This window comes from Archocentrus centrarchus, chromosome 16 (assembly GCF_007364275.1).
Source record: "Archocentrus centrarchus isolate MPI-CPG fArcCen1 chromosome 16, fArcCen1, whole genome shotgun sequence".
Lineage (NCBI taxonomy): Eukaryota > Metazoa > Chordata > Actinopteri > Cichliformes > Cichlidae > Archocentrus > Archocentrus centrarchus.
This window is the reverse complement of record NC_044361.1, coordinates 20,136,990-20,161,346: the sequence shown is the minus strand read 5'-3', so window position 1 is coordinate 20,161,346 and position 24,357 is coordinate 20,136,990. Positions and strand designations below refer to the sequence as shown.

The 24,357-nt window shown below is 40.2% G+C and overlaps 1 protein-coding gene across 4 annotated transcripts; it reads left to right on the top strand.

The window, feature by feature from the left end:
- On the top strand, positions 1–24,333 carry kcnn4 (potassium intermediate/small conductance calcium-activated channel, subfamily N, member 4). Of its 4 annotated transcripts, XM_030749870.1 has the most exons (10): positions 1–487; positions 10,135–10,230; positions 11,529–11,977; positions 14,111–14,246; positions 18,398–18,415; positions 18,904–19,014; positions 20,881–21,002; positions 22,004–22,073; positions 23,507–23,673; positions 23,814–24,333. In XM_030749870.1, the coding sequence occupies exons 1-10, from the start codon at positions 200–202 to the stop codon at positions 23,815–23,817; spliced, it is 1,461 nt and encodes a 486-aa protein (XP_030605730.1). In that variant the 5' UTR covers positions 1–199; the 3' UTR covers positions 23,818–24,333. The 4 variants fall into 4 exon arrangements, with proteins under 4 accessions (XP_030605730.1, XP_030605732.1, XP_030605731.1 ...); XM_030749872.1 differs by lacking the exon at positions 18,398–18,415; XM_030749871.1 differs by lacking the exon at positions 23,814–24,333 and having other exon boundaries at positions 23,507–23,677.
- Positions 24,334–24,357: the final 24 nt, after the last annotated feature.

Here is a 24,357-nt window from a genome sequence, read left to right as displayed (position 1 = left end):
GGGCTGGATGGTGTTTGTAGACCAAGACTTTTGGTAAACCCGCTACAACGCACGTGAGAAGGGCCTGCTACACGACTCTCCCATCAGACTATGCCTTTCCCAGTTGGGGAGGAAAGCAAAAGGGAGAGAGTAACACGGGGCAGCGGAGGGCGACCACGGGGAGAGAGGAACAGGCTGACGTCTCGCGTGCGCTCTGGAGATGGAGATGACAAACCGCAGCCTGCACGGGGACTCCAAAGTGGACTATGTAAACTGCGATGGCCTGATCAGTCGGAACTGTGGGGATTCCGCAGATGTGTCGGTGCCGCTGACAATTCCCGGGAAACGGACAACTCACATGGAGGGAGACGACCTTTACCGACTACGAGACAGAAAGTTATTATTAGAGGATAAAAAGCGCCTGTGCGCGTGGGCTCTGGGCACTGCTCTGTTCGGGATACTGCTCATGATAATCCACGCTGAAATACGTCCCTATGTTTATAAACCGGTAGGTTTAAGAAACAAAACACACTAATGTCTTTCAGATATGACCTGCATGACGAAATCAACAACTTACATTTGAGATTAAATGTAATACCTAAAAAACCTTATTCGATAGTCCCCTATCGTGTCACCTGCTTTTCGTATTATATGGATTCACGTGAATAGTCTTAAAATCCACACTTGAATAGGTGCGACATATTGATGTTTTGCGCAAGTTGTAACGCGTTTAAATGTTAGCATCTACTCTGGAAAGTTAGTCCCCCTTTGCTCAGACAAATCTTTAACAGTAACATTAAGCTCACTTTGTGTTCTCAGCTGGCCACACTATTATTACTATTTGCCCTTGGACTCCTAATCAAATGATAAATTAACAAAATAGCAGCCTTGTTTCCAGCATAATTCAGTGGAACTAAAGCCTGTTAAGACTTGCGCTGCAGTTGGCAAGCAGCATCTCAACTCTGTTAACTAATTGTGTTATTACAAGAGCTGAACACGGTTTGGACTTATACACACCTAGATTGGCTTCTATTCAAGGGATATTTCAGTGCATAACTGAATTTAAATGTTTTCTTGATTATCAGGCAACACAAACCTCTTGTAGCACAATAGCATAATCTGCACCTGGGCTTTGAACCTCCCTGACCCATTGATTAGTTAGTTCATTTCCAGACAGACTATTTGGTAGCACAGACTCATGACATTAACATGCAGATCTCAGTGGATAACAATGCCAGTCTACACAATCAACAAATTACTGACTTCCCCTGACTTAGAGCTCACGCCAGTTCCACATGTGGAAAAAAGTTATTATGCATGCTGCAGAACATCAAACCACATCCATGCTGTGAAGTCAGTGATTGATTACACTGTCAGAGAGCCTCACTCACACCAAGCACACCACTATGCCTGATGCATTCAGTGAGGTGGACCTGGAGAATTATGGTGCTTAAATTAAATGTACTGACATGTACATGACTTTGAAATTTCAGTTTACAAATATGAACCAAGAACAGGTGCTGTTTGACTGCTCCGAACAGCAGGCATCAGCTTTGGTATGATGGAAATGCTGATGCACTGGAAAAGTGTTCTTCGCCGCAGTAAAAGCATATTATTTTGGAGAGGCTTCAGTTCTGATTTAACCATAGCTTATATAACCCATGCCAGGATTCATGCTTTTTTACTCCATGCAATGTCAAAGCCATGAATAGGAGCTGCACCATGGATTCATGGAGGATTTTTGATCATATAACAGTTGGCTTAATGAAATACAGCATTTTTGCAGCTGCTGGAAGTGCGCCAAATATTATTACTTATTTGTAAAGTCATTTTTATGTATGCTGCTGCAAATATTTGGAGCCACCCAATGAAAGTTAACAGTTGTCTATAAAGTTATATTCAAGTAAACCTTTTCACGGTTATGCACGAAAACAAGGCTATTCATGGAACATTTTTCCACATTTCACCTCTTCCCCTGCAGCATGATTGTTAACGGTACTTCAGGCGATCTTTCCACATCATTTAGTGTATAATTAGAGTGTTCACAAGGCCAGTCTAATGGTCTCTCTGTCTTGACTTTGGTTGCGCTAGTGCCAGGAGGGTGCACTTTGACTTGGATGTGACCTTGTGTCATCTTTTCTGCTGCTTTTTAATGAAATGACTTTACAGTTTGAAAATATTTCAATGCACTGAGATGGACAGATTGAGCATTTAGTCACTATTGTGTGTGTATGAGTGATTCTGAGATGGCAGGCTTAAGGGTCACAAAGAAAAGTCACAGTTGGTGATAGTCTGGTCAGATTGAACATAAATGGATTGTTGGATGTTGTCCCATACAGGAAACACCATTTGGTCAGACCGTCAGTACAGCAGCTCTCACCAGCTCTCACCAGCCATTACTTTACAGAATATATTTAAATTTAGTTAAAAAGCATTAGATGTACCAAGCAGGTTAAAGTCCTGGTATTGAATGTTGGTTTCATCATCGGGACTGATAACCCACTGAAATGTAGTCACATTATTCTTTTAAAAAGTTCTAAGCGTTAATGCAATGTGCCATTAAGGATATGAAAATTGGCTTTTTTCTTTTCTTACAGCAGGATGTGTATTACTTGCGGCACACCCACACATGTGGCTTGCATGGCCCGCGTGCACATAAGTAAAACTCAAACAGAGAAATCTTTTGGCGCATATGAAGCAAAACAAAGCTCATACAAAGGCTTGCCTGGGATAAAAATGTTGCGACTTTCCCATTTCATTTGAATTTTGATCAGATGATCAATTTTTACTGATTATTTTGCAGTGATGAGTTCAGTGTTTTGGCAGTTGTTTTGCCTGTTTTGCTGTTATAAATTTGCATTACCTGGGAATTAGCTGCTGATAGAGAACACAGGTTTGCATAACTAAGGAATTTCGACACAGGAGCAGTAGAGGATGATAAGAGATGGAGATCGCATTTTTTTTTTTTTAAATATGGATGCACAGTATATGTATATTAGCAAGATGAGCTGCAGGTAAGCCTGAGGCTGGGAAAGTATAAGGTAGGGCTCAAGCACAGGTGGCAGCTTCATGACAGAAGCATTTTATTGAGGGCTTTGCTGTTTTCCTTTGGAAGTGTGGTGGTTAGCACTGTTGCCTCATACATAGCAAGAAGGTCCTGGCTTCAAATCCAGGCTGGGGTCTTTCTGTGTGGAGTTTGCATGGTCTCTCTGGGTACTTTGGTTTCCTCCCACAGTGCAAAGACATCCACTGGGTGACTGTATTATTGTATGGTCTTTATCTTGAGCACCTTGAGGTGACTGTTTGTTGTGATTTGGCGCTATATAAATAAAACTGAATTGAATTGTTTATAAATTTACTGTAGGTGTAAATGAGGGCATGAATGGTTGCCTGCAACCTTAAATTGGACAGTTGGAATAAGATTTGGTTGAATTCCCTTGGATATTTTTTTCTTTTGTTTGCAAATGTCCTATTTTTTCACCTACAGTAGTTTGGACACACTCAGTTTGGACCCCCCTTTAAAGCTTTCTGTTGTTAAATAATATATTCCGGCCTCATATGGGCATATGGCATAAAAGAGGGATTTTGGTATATGTCACCAACCAGGAATTTTATAAATGGGATGGAGTGGTAATAAAAACATAGCAAGAAATCTCTAACATCATCTAACAAACATAACAAATGGGGTGATAACAAATTCTCTGTCTTTTCCACTACACCACTTCTTTGTAAACCTATGCTTACATTTATTGCAAAGAATGTACATGAACATTAATTTTCATTACTGTTGTGTGGCTGACAAACCAAACTCAAAAACTAAAGTCAGATGCATGCAATCTGTCAAATATGTAACTTTGGAAAGCATTTATTTATTACACAACACAAACCAGACCACTGACTATTGCACTGGATATAGTGTTTTGTTTTGTTTTTCGTAATATTGTTTGTTGTACCTTGGGTGGCCTGTTCTAGTGACACTGGATCCTCATCTGTCCAAGATGGTTAACCCAAAGTAGGTTAAACAGGAAAATGTTACCGAAATAATTTTAGAAACATGCTGTTGAGCTCTGTGTTATGGTGTGTGGTGAAATGTTAAGCTTTTGTGGGGTCTTCTAATTAGTGCTGGATGAATCACAGACGTGATGTGGATGCTACAGGAGAGACTGTGGAAAACAATGTAACTTGCCAATGGACGTCACACCATACCGCCTACACACTCAAGCCTCTGCAAGTTCGAAAGTTTGTAATTATCTTTTTGTCTATAAAACCACATTAAACTCCAGTTCCTGTAAAAAAAAAAAAACAAAAGACAAGAAACTGCCACTGATACATCACATGCACTGATGTGTAACTTAACATTATAGACAAGTATAGGTGATTTAGTTTTTGATTCATCATGTGATACATCTCAGTTTTACGATGGAGCAAAGCACCATGGTGTGAGTATCTGAGTCTCTGTTGGTTCTGTGGAATGGAAAGTATTTAATTACAAGAGCACATATTACTTTAATTAAGTGGTTTTGTATGTATTTTTTGGAGTTCACTGTAGAATCAGTAATTCCTTTTTCATTAGGAGTAATTGCTGTAAATTATGTGAAGCTCATTTTGGAAATAATCAACTAGCAGCTTACAGTTGTGCTCTAATATGACAGAAAGCTAAAAATTGCTTAAGATAATATCTTATGGAAAGGGAATAGCTTTATCATAAACAAAAAAGAGGTTAATGTACTTCTGAGAACACTTCAGATTTGAGAGGTCGACTGATTATCATGCAGAGTAATAAGGGTGCTACCATTGTTAGGTAGTAGTGAACTATATGTAATTAAGCTAGTATTTTGTAGTTTGTAGTTGTGGATAGTGTTTTGTGCTTTTAATCTGAATTTAGAAAAGTAAGTTGAACATGTTAGGTCTCAATTAGTATTGATTTTTACTCCCATCTGGGCTGTTTATGGAAGGCAGGTGTTTGACTGATGGCTATAATATACAAATCCAAACAAAGTGGCTATTCCTACAAAGTGTAGGTTTTTGTGGGGGGTTTTTTGTTTGTTTGTTTTTTATCTTTGAACAAGGGGGCACTTAAAAATGCACTTACTAAAATACTTTTTGAATATTTTGTGATTACAACTCCAATTCATAGTTCATTTCAAATTTGAGGGTGTGCTCCAACTTTCGGGGGATCACACTCCTCAGCCTCCCCGGTAAGGTCTATGCCAGGGTGCTGGAAAGGAGGGTCCGTCCGTTAGTCGAACCTCGGATTCAGGAGAAACAATGCAGTTTTCGACCTGGTCGCGGAACGCTGGACCAGCTCTTTATCCTCTCAAGGATATTCGAGTGTGCGTGGGAGTTTGCCCAACCAGTCTACATGTGCTTTGTGGACTTGGAGAAGGCATTCGACCGTGTTCCTCGGGGTGTCCTTTGGGAGGTCCTGCGGGAGTATGGGGTGTCTGGCCCGTTGTTGCGGGCCATTCAGTCTTTGTACAACCACAGTGAGAGCTTGGTCCATGTAGTCGGTAATAAGTCGGATTCGTTTCCTGTGGGTGTTGGACTCCGTCAGGGCTGCCCTTTGTCACTGATTCTGTTCATAATTTTTATGGACAGAATTTCTAGGCGTAGCCAGGTGGCGGAAGGCTTCTTCCTCTGTGGCCTCAGAGTCTCATCTCTGCTTTTTGCGGATGATGCGGTTCTGTTGGCTTCATCAGGGGGTGGCCTCCAGCTCGCAGTGGAACGGTTCGCAGCCGAGTGTGAAGCGGCCGGTATGAGAATCAGCACCTCTAAGTCTGAGGCCATGGTCCTCAGCCAGAAAAGGGTGGAGTGCTCTCTCTGGCTCAGGAACGAGTTCTTGCCTTAAGTGGAGGAGTTCAAGTATCTCGGGGTCTTTTTCACGAGTGACGGGAGAAGGGAGCGGGAGATCGACAGACGGATCGGGGCTGCCTCTGCAGTGATGTGGACGCTGCACCGGTCTGTCGTGGTGAAGAGAGAGCTTAGTGTAAAAGCGAAGCTCTCGATTTACTGGTCGATATACGTTCCTACCCTCACCTATGGCCACGAGCTTTGGGTAGTGACCGAAAGAATAAGATCGCGAATACAAGCGGCAGAAATGAGTTTCCTTCGAAGGGTGGCTGGCCTCTCCCTTAGAGATAAGGTGAGGAGTGCAGCCATCCGGGAGGGGCTCAGAGTAGAGCCGCTGCTCCTCCACATCGAAAGGAGCCAGTTGAGGTGGCTCGGGCATCTGATTAGGATGCCTCCTCCTCTTAGGTGAGGTGTTCCGGGCATGTCCCACCGGGAAGAGGCCCCGTGGTAGACCCAGGACACGCTGGAGGGATTATATCTCTCAGCTGGCCTGGGAACGCCTTGGGGTCCCTCTGGATGAGCTAGTGGAGGTGGCTGGGGAGAGGGAAGCCTGGGCTTCTCTGCTTAGGCTCCTGCCCCCGCGACCCGGCCCCGGATAAGCGGAAGAAAATGGATGGATTTCAAATTTGATGGTAGCAACACATCCCATAAAATTTGGGATGGGGGTGAAAAAAAAACAAAAAGTTAATTAGTTGCAAAAACATTTTGCAACTAATTGGATTAATTGGCAAGAGGTCAGTAACATGATTGTGTTCTCAGAAGATGGGCAGAGTTAAAAGTGTCTACAACCAATTTCTGAATAATATTCAACATTAACATAAAATTTTGAAGATTTTGACTATCTCATCATCTATCTCTAAAGTACCCAATATCAAAAAGATTCTGAGAATCTGGAGAAATCTCTGTGCATGAGGAAAAAAGTCGAAAATCTGCATCTGATAAAAAGACATGATTCTGTCAAAGAGATCGATGCATGGGTTCAGGAACACTTCCAGAAATCACTGTGTGTGATCCCAGATCACCGTCCCAGCCACGAATCCAGGTTAAAGCTGTTGATGTGAAGAAGAAGCCATACGTGAACATTATCCAGAAATGCCTGCATCTTCTCTGGGCTCATGCTCATTTAAAATGGACTGAGTCAAAGTGGAAAACTGTTCTGTAGTCAGAAAAATTGAAATTTCAAATTATTTTTCAAAGACATGAATGCTTCATCCTCTGGACTAAAGAGGATGGCTCTTTATCAGTGCTCCTTTCAAAAGCCTGCATCTCTGATTAGTACCTACGGATGTGGCAGCTTGCACATCTGGAAAGGAACCATCAATGCTGAAAGGTATATACAGGTTTTAGAGTAAAATCCAGGTTGTCTTTTTATCAGGGAAGGCCTTGCATAGCTCAGCAAGGCAATGCTAAACTGCATACTGCAGCTAATACAACAGCATGGCTTGCAGTCCAGACCCTTCATCAAGTGAAAACATCTGGAGAATTGTGAAATGAAAAATATGACAAAGAAGACCCAGAACTGCTGAGCAGCTAGAATCCTCCATCAGACAAGAATGGGCCAACATTCTTCTCTCAAAAGTTCAGCAGCTGTCCTCCTCAGTTCCCAGACATTTACACAGTTGTTAAAAGAAGAGCGGATGCTACACAGTGGTAAACATGGCTCTGTCCCAACTTTTTGAGACATCTTGTTGCTGTCAAATTCAGAATCACGTTAGTTTTTGTTAAAATTGTACATTATCTCAGTGTAAATATTTGATATGTTTCCTATGTTCTACTGTGAATAAGATATGGGTTTATTAGATTTGCAAATCATTGCATTCTGTTTTTATTTACATTTTACGCAGCATCCCAGGGTTTTTGGAATTGGGGTTGTATTTTTTTCCACTGTGCTAGACTGGTGACATGTCCTTCTCCTCTCATCTTGTACTAGACTTCAGACCTCGCAACTCTGAGCTCAGTGGATGGATGGATGGATGGATGGATGGATGGATGGATGGATGGATGGATGGATGGATGGATGGATTATCCTTTTTTTTCAATGAACTCTTTAGTCTAGAAAATGTCACAAGATCAAGGGATTAAATTAACCATTTCTGAAAAGTAGACCAATACCAAAGATGTGTATTCTCTCAATATGATCAAATTTTCCTTAGATGAAAAAGGCCGATCCTAGGTTTTGAAATCAAGTGAAAAATGTAATATACAGACTGCACCAAGGACAAACTTTTTTACTGCAAATGGAAGAATTTGACTCTACCTGAGGAGTGTGTTAACAGTCTGGAACTCATACTGGCTAACAGTAACCATATGTTAGAAAGTTTCTGTCTGTTCAGAGCTTTTATTGTGCCATTTTTCTTCAATATTGAGACCCAGAAGAAAATGTTTTGATATTTAGATTTCTTTTTAGATAATTTAAGTATTGTGGTTGAAAGAAACATGTTACAGCAATTAACCCCCCCCCCCCCCCCCCCCCCAAAAAAAATGATGTGATGTAATTTAATGATGTTGCTTCATTTTTGTGTGAATTTATTTTTATTTTATGAATATTAAAACAGGTTAGACACTAAAAGTAATCATGGATGGTATGACAGAGGGCTGATTGGTGGAAAAAAGGATTTTACTTAGAACAGTGGAAGGGGAGTCACAGTTAGTGCTCTCAGTAGATGAGGTGGAGGAGGACCAGACAGTAGGGCAGGAAGGTGACAGCCCAGAGAAGGACATACCAGCTTTTGAGGAGCATGATTGGGGATAAAATGATGACACCCAAAGTTGATTACAGGAAAGAAGTATTTCGTAAGCTAGGGCTCTGAAGTTGTGGGACTTGGTTTTTCATCTGCTGTATAGGACACTGGCCTGCAGCAGACTGAAGCAGCCTTGTTGCATTCTGTTTAAAAGAGTTGTCGCCTTCCAGAGGGCTTTATTCTTTTTCCCCTTATCAGAGACATCAAGCTCATTTGTTACTTTGATGGACTGCCTAATCTTGAAGAATCTGTCTCGACTTATTGAATTGTCAATAACAAGGAATCAGTACATTCAGTGAAATTAACAAGGTAAAAAGAAGAAACTTAGCTGGTGTGTGTGTGCGTGCGTGCATGCATGTGCATGTGTGTGTGAATTCAACTAAAAAGTCTTCCTTTTGAGCTTTCACCTTTCTGCTCTAATGTTTGGCAGCAGTAAGACTGATGCCCCTTCTATAATTTTGAGTAAATTCCTTTCTGCCTTAAGCTGCCCTCTGTTTCCTGAAGTATGGACATTGGTTGAAAATGTGAGGTAGTGCTGTCCATTACAAAGGACACTGAAAAAAAGTTTTGTTTTGGAAGCGGTAAAATTACTGTACATTTATGAAATCCTACTAAATCAATGTTAAGACTCTCAAATTGAAGAAACAGTTTGTTTTTTTAGCAATAGAATCATAATAAGTGCAATAAAAAATCACTTAACCTCAGTTGTGGCCGTAAAATGTGAAATCTGCAAAACACATTATTTTGAAAAGTAAGTCCATGTGCTTTGTTAGCCCAATCCCCACAAATGAAGATCTGTAATCACTCATCTTTCTCCTTTCCTGGGTGTTTGGCTGCTGGTCTGTTCTTCATATCATTTTCACTTTCCCACGCTGTGATACCTAAAGCTGACATCAATACTCTAGTCCAATCATTTTTCTGCCCGCCCACCTTCTTCAAGCCAATCAGCCTCCACGCTGCATACGTCACACCTCACTGCTTACCTGTCATTCTCCCTTGCTGACTCATTCATGCAACTCACCTCCTCTCCATCTCAATCTCACACAAGTCACTCAGTGCTCCATCCAAGCCTCCATCTTTATCTTCACCACCCCTAGCATCTAGACTTCAGGGGTGCTGCTCTATCACCACTCTGGTTCCATTCTGCTATGATGGGCCATGGGAGCCTAATTGCCAAATAGCTTAATTTAATTCTGTATATCAATAAATCATGTTCAATTCCTTGCATCAGTAGAAAATCAGTAGCCCAGGAAATCTCCTTGACAGTACAATAGGACTCATATAGGTTGCATAAATGGTGCGTGAGGTAGAGGTTCTCAGGCTCATGCCCTCCACAGAGGACAAAAATGAATTGCTAGAGCTTGGGAAGATACAATAAGCATTTGATCAAGCACTTGATTTTTATTTTATACAAGTCTTTTTACTCATGTCAGTGCCACTGTAGGCATGAGAAGCTATTCAGTTCTTGAGCAATATAAAGCCTTGATATTTGAAAACATAAAAAGACATCACATTACAGCAGACCTGTTATATTTAATCACTCTTGGTTCTGTTTCCTTCTCAGGATTCAAGCATTCCATTGATCATCAACTGCTCCATCAGCCTGTCCACTGGGTGTCTTCTGATCCTCATAATAGCATTCCATTATAAGGACATCCAGGTGAGTATACCTTTTGCATTTTTTTTTCTTTTTCATAACTTATTATGCTAGTAACATTTGCTCCACGTTAGCTTGATTTGAATTGCACTTTCTTAGAGATACCTGCACCTCACAATCCACTGCTGGTAGCCTCAACACTGATTATCTGTGTAATGTTTGCTATATGTACAAAAAACTCAGATGAAAGCCTCAGCCCAAAAACGCATGCACAATATTGCAGCTGTAATGTTTTTCCAGTCCACATGGCTTGCTGCCGTTGTGTGGGAATTTAATATACATGAAGAAATTTGATTGAAATGAAACACAGTAAATATTTTTTCATTTCCCCTCTCATACAGTCACAGCATGCATTTTCAAGAAAGGAAATAACTACAAATGCAGAAAGAACTGTGTGAATTTGCAGTCTTTTTCATCTGTTTTGTCTGCTGGGTTTGGATTCTTACCTACAGAGTGTTTAGTTTCGTCACAAGTTTTGTGTATCTGATATTAAAGGGTCCAAGTGTGTAGAGGAGATAAGGAAGGGCAGGCTTAGGGTGGGGACTGAAATAGAGGCAGTGTGCAATGATGCATGGTGTAACTGGTGTCAGAAGTGACAGACTAAATCATTCAAACTGTCTCAAAAGTGTCTCTATGAGGGGAGTAAGAAAAAGTAATGATAAATGGCATGGTAAAGGAAGAAGCTCTAGGAATGTTACTGCTAAAATTGTTTTACTTTCTTGAACTAAATCAAACCGTAGATTGAAGAAGGGAAAGCAGGTGACTTCCCTAAATATTAATACACAGTTATAGTTTATCTCAAAAGTTTCTGCCACATGTCTCTGATTCAAATCTTCAGATGTTCAAAAATAATTTTCTTATCATTTCTCTTTAGCGCACCCCGGCTATCGTATACTTGCAACCTTTCCTGCTTGTAATGCAGAGTATGCATATCTTAGTAATCCATGTAATGAGATTATACTTTGTGTAACCTTTAAAATAAGGATTTTATTCTTTATAACAACTTACTTCATTTTTTTCTATTGTGACTTTAGTGATGAGATGAATATAAATGGAAGTCATATAGCTGAAAATGCATCAAAGAAATGAAAGCATTTTGTTAATGTCATTAACAAATATTATAGGCAAATGGGAGGTGAAGCCAGTGAAAGCTGATCTCATTTATTATATCATATTTGCATATTATATACCACAGAATGATAGAAAGATGCAACTGTAATGTTACTGTTTTACATCCCCAGCTACACTTTGATAATTTTTCTTTCTATTTTCACTCTTCACTGTCCTTCCTCGTCTCTCAGCTGTTCATCACTGACCACAACCAGGTGGACTGGCGTATTGCCATGACCAGCCACAGGGTTATTGTCATCACCCTGGAGCTGCTGGTTTGTGCAATCCATCCTGTTGGATCATACTGGGGGGTAGGCCTCCACATGAACTCCTCTTCCACTGTTCCCACTCCATCTCCACTCTGTGCTTCCAGCCACCACAGCGAAGCCCTGATGAACATGGAGCTGCTATTATCAGTGCTGATGTTCCTCCGTTTGTACTTGGTGCACAGAGCCATCTTGCTGCACAGCAAAGTGCTGCTGAGTGCTTCCTACAGGAGCATAGGCTCACTCAACAATATCAACTTCACCTTTCGCTTTGTTCTCAAGGTACTGATGAACAAACACCCAGCACGCACGCTGCTAGCCTTCATCCTCTTCTTCTGGCTCACTGTGTCCTGGATGCTTACTCTGTGTGAGAGGTATGAAGGACAACTGCAACTGTGTGTAATCATATTGATTCAGATTTGCATTAGATTGATTTGGCATTTGCACTGATACAGGGTAGTACAGGCATTATAATTCTTGTGCATAGCAAAAAAAGGGCCAATAAAGACAAAAAATACTCTGTATATATTTATGTATATAGATTTTCTATATATTTTGAATATAATGGTAATAGTACAATAATTTCCCAAAACAAAAACTATACAGTAATAAAGGGGATGTGGGTGAGGAACACCTGATTCAATAATGCATTGACATAGACAAGCAGTGTCATATTATATTTATATTTATGTTGTAACAGGGCTAGCCCTGTTCAACAAGTCTTACCTGAAGACAACACAATAAAAAAGTCACTTGAGGAATGCAAGTCGGTTTTAATTATCATCAGGTGTTTCATTTTCACACATTCACATTTAGAAATTGAGAGAATATGTGTTTGCCTGCAGCCATGAAGCAAAACAATGTAGGTGAGAAAATGAAAGTGTTCTAATTAAAAAAATGAAAAAGGTTTTAAATTTTAGAGTAGACTACTCATACACCTTATTGCTCTGTCTATCATCTTTGCCCAAATGTCAATCGGCCATTATACACCAGAAAGCAGAAATGCATGGCAGTTTAACATTCCTCTTCAAACGCTGGTGGGCAGTTTGACTTTCTTGTTTAAAATGGATTTCCAGTAAATGATTTAATAATCCTCCTCTTTTATTTTGTTGCTCTAACTAAAGTCTCTTTAACGTCTTCCAGCTAAATGTCAGCCTGATCCTCTGCAGTCTGCCCTGCTGTTTGAACAGTGTGAGGTCATTTGTTCACTTGAACCTTGATGGGAGGTTTCATCTTCAGTTTTTCTTTCTCTCTTTCTCGTATGTTTTGATTTATCAGAAGTAATTAGAGAGCTTATGACTGATAGCTGATAATTTCAAAAAACCTTTCAACACTCAACTGTTCAAGCAGTCATTTTCTGTGTTAGTTGATTACTACCTCCGAAAGCCAGACGGGCACTTAATGTTTCTTTTAATGTTTCACAAGTTTATACTAGTACCTGGTTCCTGAATCCCTGAGTGCTATAAAACATCAGCGCTGATAGGGCAGTTTGATTAGCAGACCACACCTTTATCAAACACACTGTGTTTCAGACATGAACGAACAAAACGAAGCATTCCAGAATGTCATGAGGAGTCACAGATTATGCATCAAGTTATCACTTAATTGTATAGGCTGACTTACAGAAATAGTTAAATATAAGAAGTGATATCTGCTGTAACTGTGTCCAGGAACAGGGTTTTGGATTAGACTCATATTAAACAGAATGAGCAGCTGCTACTTGGGCTTTTCTTGATAAGGATTAGATGACTAATGCATACAAGTAAAATAAAATAAAATAAAATAGATTAAAAAAAAAAAGTCTTCCATGTGAGATTTTGTGATGCTGCTTATACACTGCTTACATTAGGTCATTAATGACAATGTCACAAATTCATTAACAAGACTGTTTCAAGACAAATTTTTTCTTGAGTTTGGCATCAATTAATTTGTTAGGTGTTTAATTTACTTTGTAATATTGAGCAAACAATAAATGTTCCTGAACATTTCATTAAAACATATTCAGTAATCATGTTTCATGTGGCACATACACTTTAGAGGATATTTATATCTCCTACTGTATGGAGAAAAAAGTTCTCCATGAAATAAAGTAATTTACTATAAATTAATGATTAATTTGGTGTGAATAGAGCAGTCACAGAGACAGTACTCATGAAGTGGTACTCAGGCAGAATGCTCCCTGAGAATGTGCTTTGTAATATATACTGAATTACTTAATTCAATTTTTACTTTAAATTTTTACTTTAATTAAAAAAATGGTTGGAAATCACAGCCGTATCACAGAAACACTGAGATTAAAAATAATTATATTTCATTTATTGTTAGTATTGCTACAGATCATGTGAATGGTTATGATGTGTGATACAGGAAGGTTGGGAGGTTATGGAGGTCACACCAAAGTTCTTTTTTTTTTTTAATGTGACCAAAACATTTGTTTTTGTTCATATCAAGGCTCATAAAAGTTTCAGTACATGTCTGTCTCACTCCTGCATTTTCCTCCCTTGCAGGCAGTCCGAAGAACCAACAGGCCACATGGACACAGCGCTGTGGCTCATAGCCATCACCTTCCTGACAGTCGGCTATGGGGACGTGGCACCCAAAACCAGCTGTGGCAGGGCTGTGTGCCTCTTCACTGGAGTCATGGTAAAAGAGCTGATTTGATTGTTGAGAAATTGTAGTATCAAAAATTATTTTCGATTCTTTATGGAATATACAACGCTTAAAACATAGCAACAAAGAGCATACTGAAATAATGAAACGCACAATGCTTGTTGAGGACATTTATGCTATTTTATCAAATGGTTGCTTTGGCCTTGCATCAGAAAATTAGGTACAAAAGTATTTGGACAAAGACAAACATGAATATTTTCAGCTTTAATTCCAGATTAACAAAAGTATTACATTAACTGCTTTGAAATTACAGCAATTTATATACACGGTCTCCCATTATCAGAGGTATAAAAGTAACTGGACAAACCAACATAATTTTAAATCTAAGGACTGTCTTTCTTTTTTCTTTTTTTTTTTTTTTTAAGCCTGTCATGTCTGGCAGTTTTCACAATTGGAATGATGATCCGAATGCTCTGGTGTACCAAACATATTTGGTTTTACAAGAACAGCTCTATAAGTTTTTAATAGGCTAGTCTTGTTAATGTTTGTATTTTAGTTCAATTTTATTTATTTATGCCAGGCCTGACAGGTAGAAAGGAAGGGGTAAGAAAAAGAGTGAGAAAGAGAAAAGAAACAAAGAAAAAACAACAAAGGGGAGAAAAAAATAATCAAAGAACGATATACATACATACATACATACATACATACACATATCCACATATCTGTACACATGCATATACATATACACACATAGACACAGTCTTGCTGTTGCTTGCAATAATGTGTGTATGTGCTTCTGTCATGGAATGTACTCACCAATGAGGGCAAAAAACTGCAACCACGCCCCCCCGATCTAGTGGCAAACAGGGAAGGACCCAGGGGACCCGGTCTATCCATGGCCCACTCAGAGCTCAGAAGACAGGAGGCCACACATCCCGATGGCAACTGCACGCACAACCCAGAGGAGGTAAGAGGGAGACCCCAGACGGAGCCCCCACGGTCAAAGGGCAAGAGTCCAGAGAGCCAGAGGCAATGAGCAGCCCCCCACCCCCACCCCCCATAGGCCGCCACCCCCCGCATGAGTCAAGAATGTGGCCCCGAGGCCCCAGGTGCCTGCCAGCCGCCAAACATCCGGCAGAGCCCCCCTCCACGCCAAAGAGGCCACAACCGCCAAGGGAGCGGGCCAAGAGCCACACCAAGACATCCAGCCATGAACCCCGGGACCCACGGGCACCCACACCCCAGGGGCGGCAGTGGTGACCACTGGGGAGCAGCGGGTGTGATAGGGAGGGGTGACTCACATCCTTCACAACCGTGTCCCACAGGTGCCAAGGCTCAGCAGGCCACAGACCCAGCCCCTGCTGTCCACACACACACAGTCAGTGCCTTCAACTTTTTAAAAATCAGGATTGGTAAAAAAATATATATATACAGATTTCAAGCTTTGGCTTAATTTCCTGAAGCCTCCTTAGCCAAAGGTGCCGCTCACACTCTCACACACACACACACACACACACACACACACACACACACACACACACACACACACACACACACAGGTCATATACTCATACACATAGTCTAGAACCCATGGACATCACCAAACACCGGGCTTCCTCCTTTGAGATTAATGCAGCCACCTTCAGGTGCTGCTTGTTTGTGGGACTTTCTGCCTTTGATCTTTAGTCACTGAAAACCTGCTCTGTTGGGTTGAAATAAGGTGACTGTCTTGGCCATTGAAGAATATCTCATTTCTTTGCCTCGAGGAACTCTTGTGTAGCTTTTGCGGCATATTTTGGGTCATCATCCATCTGCACTGTGGATGCTGTTGGATCAGTTTTTCAGTGTTTGGCTGAATCTGAGCAGAGAGATTCCATTTTGTTGTAAAGCCTCTGCATTCAGGTGTCTCTTGAATGTAGACCCTGACAATGCCTGCCTCCTGAGGAGTGTTCTAGTTTCTGAGAAGGGGATTTTCTAAACCGAGGAAAAGTCATTCCTTCTTTTTAAGAATGTACCAGAATGTGGACTTGGCCACTTTTGTAGCTTCTGTTATCTCTCCCTGATAAGTTTAATTTGTTTTTGACTTCCATCAGCTGTATGGACCTCATATTTAGAGTTGCAGGAAGCATTCACCAAATGCAAATTCAAGACTTATAATCAACTCCAGATCTTTTATCTGCTTATTTTGTTGTGGAATAACAAGGAAAAAGACCTAACATGACCATGAAACTGCTTGGGATCCAATTTTCCAATTACTTTTGAGCCTCTGAAAATGGGGGACAGTGTATAAAAATGGCTGTAATTCCAAAATTCCTTAAAGTAATACTTTTGTTAAACTCCTTTAATTAGAGCTGAAAGTCTGCACTTCAGTCACATCTTTATTGTTTGAAGTCCACTGTGGCGGTGTACAGAGACAAAATGACAAAAATTGTCTCATTGTACCAATAGTTATCTTCTAAATGTAGTTGTGAGGTAAAAGAAAGCAAAAAAACACTTGGCTTGATAGGCACAGGGAGTGGAGGTTGTTTTCTCTCTGTCCTGCTTGTCTTTGTTACCACTGAAACAACCTGACATACTTTTGAGCACAAAAACACAATAACGCACAAAACAAGAGGTTCTGTCATGTCCTTTTTCATGCCCTGTTCTCTCTGTATAGGTCAAATTTTCCCTCATCTTTGTTCCATTTTCTTCCCATTTGTGTCATATTTCATTATGGTTATTTTTTTTTTTTTTTTTTTTGCCAGTTTATTTAATTCTTCCGTTCTGATCTATTTCATCTGTTCTCTTTGGCTATATTTTATTATGTTTTATTATGATTTGTTCTGCTTCATTCTACTTTCTCATGCTTTATGTTCTGTTGCATAGTGTTCCACAGCATCATCTCTGGTGTGTTTCATTCTCTTCTGTTCCACTGCAACAACTCTTCCTCCATTTTCCTATTTAATTTTTCCTATTTCATTTCAGGTCAGTTGAGTTTGTTTCAGTTCACTTCTCTGCTGTTTGCAGTCCAGCCTATTCTGTACTGTTCCACTAGTTATCTTGGATACATTAATTTCTTCTTGCCTGAATGCCTTCCCTTGTGTGTGTGATTTAGATCGCAGCTGTAAGTTGACAGAGTGTACTTCTGCAAGACCTTGATATTACCAGGCACTCACATGAAAAGACCGAGGGAGGGAAGCTGTCAGCATGCAGTGTACCCTGTGCAGTTTGCACAAAGATCTGTGTGAAGTGTGATGGTTCTGCTGAGTGTGCCATAGTGGCTACAAGAGGAAGCGAGGTAGAGAATTACAGTGAGGTTCAAAGTTTTTGTTTTTGTTTTTTTTAAATCATGCTGTGTAAAGGAGCAAAAAACAAAAACAAAAGCAAAAAAAAACCCAAAACAAAAACCCCACAAATATGAACCTCTTAAAGTAAGGTGTTTTTTTTGTTTTTTTAAGAAGTTCATATTTTAGTTTTCAGGTTAATGCAACAATAAAAATAAAATTGTGGCGGCAAGCTCAAGCGAGGGGAAGCGAGGAGTGGCTCTGTGTTTGAAATGGCAACATATTTTTGCTGCTGCCTTGAATTCTGGTACAAGCAGATAAGAATCTCAGCCATGGCTCTGGTTGTGGGCACAAGTCTGGTTTAGACACCTCAGTGACAGAGTGGAAAACAGTCCTCCCAGTCTTTCCCTCTTTCTTTCTCCATCTCCCTTGTTTTCATGGAACCCCCCCACCCCCACCCCCCAATAAGGCAAAACTTTCCACCATATCTATTTTAGGTGGTTTATTGCCTTTGGCACCACTGCAACAGGAGGGTGTGCCAACCTGTGCCCAGGGTTTGGAAAAAAAATAGATTTCCTACTCCCATCAGGGCAGCTCTGGGAGCTAGAATCTGGGGTGATACTCACACCTGTAATATGGCTGAAAGCCTCAATGTTCAGCACTTTGGCTTCTCTCCAGCCATAACTCAATTTGCAGCTGTGTTAAGGGGTTGACACCACTGTTTGCCTCCCATCACTGTGTGTGGATGGATCCAAGGAAAGAGTTTGTACCTCCCAGGTTTAGCAGACGATGTAATGATAGATATTATGTGGCTGGTGGAATGAAGGATAAATATATCTTTCAAAACTCTGGCTCAAGCTTAATTGCTCATTCTTGGTCTTTCTCTCCCTTCTTTCTTTCTCTCTCTCTTTCTAATGCAAGCTGAAAAGTGGAAAACAGGTAAAAAGTGTTAAACTTTTATATTTGTCCATAATGGATATGAGTGCAGTGTTTTATCTATGTCTCCATTGATGCATCTTTTTATAGATGTGGATGTGTTTTGTTTTGAGACCCATTTGAATATTCACCATCATTCAGTTGTTCCCTATCCAGGAATAGCAAAAAGCTATTCTCAGAGGAAACCCACACTATTTTAGTGCCACTGAGGCCTGTCTAAGCATTGAACTTTTTGTGTAAATATAGTTTTCAGTTATTAGATGAAACCATCTGAAGTACGAGGATCAACACTGAGTTTTATGAATAAGTTCTTTCCTCAGAGGGTAATAAAGGAGCAAAAGATGCACCGGCCACTGCCAAGGACCTCGACTTGCAAATTCAGGCTAACAAGTTTACATCAGTTTTGTTTCAGCATTCTGGATCAGTCATACATAATTGCTGAGGCTCTATTAAAGAGACAGAAGCCAAGCTAAGAGCTGTGTGTGTTTTAGGGCGTTGCCTGCACCGCCATGCTGGTTGCAATTGTTACAGAGAAGCTGGCGCTGAATAAAGGAGAGAAACATGTGCACTTCTTCATGATGGATATCCAGATTTCAAAAAGGGTAAGAGCATACAGAACTACATTTCTGCAGACCTGTATAAACACACTTACAGCAATAAACCAGCATGCCTTTTTATCAAGTTTTCAATTTTTCTTTGCATCCATTTGAAATATTCCATAATTGGACATGTGACATTTGAAAGCATGGGCCTTTTGCTGCTTGTTATTCTGCTACTGATACCTGTGGTTTTGCTTGTTTAGGCCCTTTCTCTACAAATCATATATCCTTTGGGCTACATGAAGTAGGTGCACTGCTTTGTCTGGTTTGAGATTTTTTTTTTTTTAAATGCACCTTTCCTGTTTCCATTCATTCTCACATGAGAATCAGCATGCAAATTTGAAAACTATTTAACTGAACATGAACATCATGTCTGTGTTTGTTGTTGTCAGAGTCAGTGGAACAATGTGTGGTAATGCAGCTGTAAGCACAGAGTAATTGGAACTCTGTACTGCATTGCCACACAGCAGTAATATAACAAACTAATACACTTTGGTATGCTTTGTGTACTTGGTATTCTGATCAATAAAAAGGAAGCCACAATAAAGTAGAATTTGAGTATTTTCTTCTAATCTTAATTACAGTGCATATGCATCACTTTTGTGAGCAAAATCTACCAAATATATTTGAAAGTTCTCATAAACAGTGGCTCTTATTTTGTAGCAATAAACCCCCATATATAAACATGTTGTAACAGTCAGTCACCCCCCCCATCAGCGGTAGCTGCAGTGTTGTAAAGCAAACAAGAAACATGATAAAACGGATAGAGATGTCAGGATGGATGAGTCACTGCTTTCCATGTTGCATGCATGCTTTGGTTAGTGTGGGAAGAGAGATGGAAGATGAAATCTGCCAGACTCTTTATAGCCTTTTCAAGGCGTCAAACAGAGGAAATAATCTTATGTCTGTCAGGAAAGAAACTTGTGTCACTTCAGGCCTGTGCGGCATTGGGCAGGAAACTGCTTACGCGTGTGTTTGTAAGCGTGGCTGAAAGTGGCTAGTAGAGGAGTGTGGACAAGTTTTGAGTGTTTGCTTATTGATGGGAAGAAGGGAAGTTTACAAGAAAACACTGTCAGTCTCATAGTAAGAGTAATGCGTAATGACTGACAGCTAATGCAGTCTTGGTTTGACTCTGTGTTTTGTGTCAGACGGTGCAGCTCCTCACCAAACTGAGTAGCAAAGTCTGACTGAAGTAGATGCACTGCTTTTGGAGGATACAACCATTTCCTTTCTCCTGGTGGCTGCATCCTGTCACAAGATGCATCTTTATGCCTCGCTTTCGGTTGTTTTGGTTTGCGTGCGCGCGTGTGCATGCATCCTGCTGAGCTTAGTGGTGCAGGCCAGATTTACACTGATGGGAACAAGGGAAGACATCTGGATGCAAACACTGACAACCTCTATTAATAACCCTCACAACAAGGTCATAGTGACATCATCATAGGGCAGTTACAGTGATTTGGGCAGGAAGGTAAACAGACACAAATAGAATTAAAGAGAAAATTGCAACAAAAAAAGGGGGGGGGGGGGGGGGTAGGAAAAATCTAGAAATTTCAAGATCCAAGTTTAGCCTTTATTGCCTCTTTTATAGATATCTGTATATAAGACTAACTGACCACAATAGTCACTATCTGAAAACAGCATCATCGTGAAAGAGGGTGGAACAGGAAAGGCTATCTGAATTTCATCAGCTGGCCTGGACGACTCACGCTATTACTTCCTGTACTAAAATCTCTAAAAGTTCTTAGCAGCTCTGCATGAGCTTTTTTTTTTTTTAGCAGTCTTCCACGTTTGATTGACGTTATATGTGTCGTCACGTTTCTGCTCATTTCTGGATTTCTGAACACTCAGTTCTGATTTTTCTTTTATCAGATCCGCCATGCTGCTGCTAATGTACTGAGAGAATGCTGGCTTCTTCACCGCGCAAACGTGACAAAGGGCAACCGCGGTGAGCACAGAAAACACCAGAGATGCCTTCTGGAAGCCATCAGAGTGTGAGTTAGTGTATCGCGAAATAATACCTTCAGGCAAGGTGTCTGCGTGCATTTGTGGGTGAGGGATGTACAGTATTTGGGTGGTGGTTTGTGTGCTTACATGTGTATTTTATGAGTCATTAACTTAGTGTCAACATGCTCAACCACAGACTCACCAATTTTAAAGGCTAATTTAGATTACTAATTAGATTTGTTTGCCTCTTTTATGTGGAAAGGGCATGTGTGAACAAGGGTAAACCCTGTTTTTCTACAGGATTCAATGCAAAGTTCTTCCTGGCAAGTAAATAATTAAATGGCACCTTTTTAAAAAATGATTATTTTAAGTATTTCACAGTATTTCACAAGCTTTTTGCGAGACACTTTTAAGAAGAAGAGCAAAGAAACATTTTTCTTTCCTCCAGGAATTGTGTCTGCAAGCATCTCTTTTAATATCAAGTGGATTCCACAAGACAGGATGTCCAGAGCACCGATCATGTGGTCCATTATCCTGACAACAGCATTGCATGTGTGAGAATATGTCAGGAGGGCTTATACTTACTGCTCTGAACCATTATAACTAAACACTGTGTGGAAAGTATGAGAAGAAGGAACAGCTTTACCTTAAGGGTTAAGAACAGTATACTGTAATGAGACTGCAATACCTTCTTTGGCAAGCTACTTGATTGCAAAATTGGTTTTCATGTATCTTTGCTAGCGGTACTTCTGGATTATACATTTAGGCTACTAAATTGAGACCTTTTCCACATCTGTGTCAAAAACCTTCTGGCAATCTTTTATAACATTAAAAAAAAAAGACTCAGCATGGCTCTTTAATGTTGAGTAGCAGAATATTTGATTGTCAGAATATTCCTCAAATTAGGGCTTCTGTATTGTCCAAAAATAAAATGTTTCATCTGTGTGTCAGCACTCATGTTGAAGCAATAACACCCTACAGCGTTTGATTTGTTTCCATTTCCATGATTTGTGATGGAAACTTAACTCTTTTTGTTTTTACCTCGCAGATTTCGACATTTACGCCTTAAACAAAGAAAACTAAGAGATTATGTCAGTGAAATGGTGGATCTCCCAAAGGTAAATAAGTGCTGTTGCTGGAATTTTGTGCATGTGAATACCAAAAACGTAAATTATTTACACTTACTGGCCACTATGTTAGGTACACCTGTTCAATTGCTCTTTAACTCAGATCTCTAATCAGCCAATCACATGGCAACAACTCGATCTATTTACGCATGTAGTCATGGTTAAAATGACCTGGTGAAGTTCAAACCAATCATCACAATGAGGAAGGAAGGTATTTTAAGTGACTTTGAATGTGGTGTGGTTGTTGGTGCCAGACAGGCTGGTCTGAGTATTTCAGAAACTGCTGATCTGCTGGAATTTTCCCACACAACCATCTCTAGAGTTTCAAAAGTTTCAAAAAAGAGGAACTGTCCAGTAAGCGGCACAAATGCCTTGTTGGTGTCAGAGGGGAATAACCACACTGCTTTGAGCTGAAAGGAAGGCAAAAGTAACTCAAATAACCACTTTACAACCAAGGTATGCAGAAGAGCATCTCTGAAAGCACAACATGTTGAACATGAAGGGGCAGATGGGCTACAGCAGCAGAAGACCAGGTGTCACTCTTCTCAGCTAAGAACAGGAAACTGGGTCTACACCAAAGTTTGATGCTGGAAGACTGGACATTGGAAAAAATCGCCTCCATAGTCAATAGATTTAGCGCCTTTGGGATCTGGTGTAAGGGGAGCTATACATCATGGATCTGCAGTCCAAAAATCTGCTTTATTCATGTCAATATGGAGCAAAATCTCTGAGAAATGTTTCCAGCACTGTGTTGAATCTATGCCACAAAGAACTGAGGCTGTTCTGAAGGCCAAAGGGGTTCCAGCCATGTACTAGCAAGGTGTACCTAATACAGTGACCGGTGAGTGTGCTGTTTTTTTTTGTTTTTTTTACTGATTTTTTTTTAAAGATACAGTGAATAAATGTATATACAAAATGTGGGCAATGAAATTTTAATCCATTCAAAATGAACAGGCAAAGAAAAAGTTTCCACGAGGAAAAAGTACATTAATAAGACGTTATCCAATGAGTCACAAAAGTAATGTTGGTGTACTGTAATTGGTGCAATTATATGAAAAAAGGCCCAGTTTTGTTAAGCGCTTTGCTCAAAAGTAAACCATGCTATGGTCGCTTTATAATCAGTCAAGTGACCACAGCAATCAGTTACAGTGTAGCATTCTACTCTTGCTTACTGACTGAATGCAGCTGAGCTGCAGCATAAAAACAAACAGCTTAAAACAAAGCAAAGGAGCTCCAATTTTTTTTTTTCCTGACCTTCTCAATATTATTGTCAATCAGTCAGTAATCCACACAGAGTCTGCAACATACTTTAAAATATGTCTGTGCAGAATTTAGTAAACTTAGGATTTTGGTTCTAGTTTGAACTCCCAAGTGTTTCTTTTTTCAAAGTCAAAATATTTGTATTGTGTGGTGGATTTCAACAGATGCAGATGATTATGTGCGACCTCAGTGCCAGCTGGAATAACTCCTATCGGGAGCTGGAGCAGCGAATCCTCTCCATGGAGCAGAAGCTGGACGAGCTGAGTCGCTGCTTCCAACAAACCTCTGAGCTGCTGTCTCAGGTTATACGTCACGGCAACCCAGAGATCAGGTAAACAACACTTACAGCTGCCAGTGACACTGCACAGATCTGCTAACAACACACTGCAGGATGTGGTATATAACATGCATATTGGACAGCCTTTGAAGAATAACAAATTATCTTTGTTTGTTGTTTATTTTTTTTGTTAGGTGACATGGCTGCATGCATTTGTTAAAAAAAAAAAAGTCTGTGCTATTTTCTTCTGAAGTATCCATGAATCCCCTCCAACCAGAGCTGCTTCAGACTCTTAACATGCTGAACCACTTGGGGGACTGGCATACTCACTAAAGATCATCTTCTGGCCCTCTTCTGAGTGCACTGCACAGTGACTCACTGCTGTAAAATTATACAGATAAAACAAGACTTCCATTCAGTGCTGGGAAATCAGAGTGCATTTTCAGAAACATACTGGGCTTTTAAGCAAAGGTATTTGTAGCGGTGCACAAGAACTGACCTGATCTCAGTCAAGGACTGTGGAGGATCCTTTAATGCGCAATGACAAAGGATCTAAACTGCTATTTGTAAGACATTATCAATAATCTACACTCCTAGTTTATTCCTGTGGAATAAGCTATTTTGCATGTTAATTTTATTTTGCGCAGTATTTCAGTGTTAATCTAACCGTTTTCTCATTACCAGACAGAATGACTGCAAATAAGCATTGTTTGCAAACAGGCTTAATCAAATACACAT

What these genes read in the sequence shown, in the direction of transcription:
- kcnn4 (XM_030749870.1), top strand. Translation starts at nt 200, where the DNA reads ATGGAGATGACAAACCGCAGCCTGCACGGGGACTCCAAAGTGGACTAT. An exon ending in ATGCTTACTCTGTGTGAGAG is followed by an intron (nt 11,978 to 14,110) that starts GTATGAAGGACA and finishes CCTCCCTTGCAG; the next exon opens with GCAGTCCGAAGAACCAACAG. An exon ending in ATATCCAGATTTCAAAAAGG is followed by an intron (nt 19,015 to 20,880) that starts GTAAGAGCATAC and finishes TTCTTTTATCAG; the next exon opens with ATCCGCCATGCTGCTGCTAA.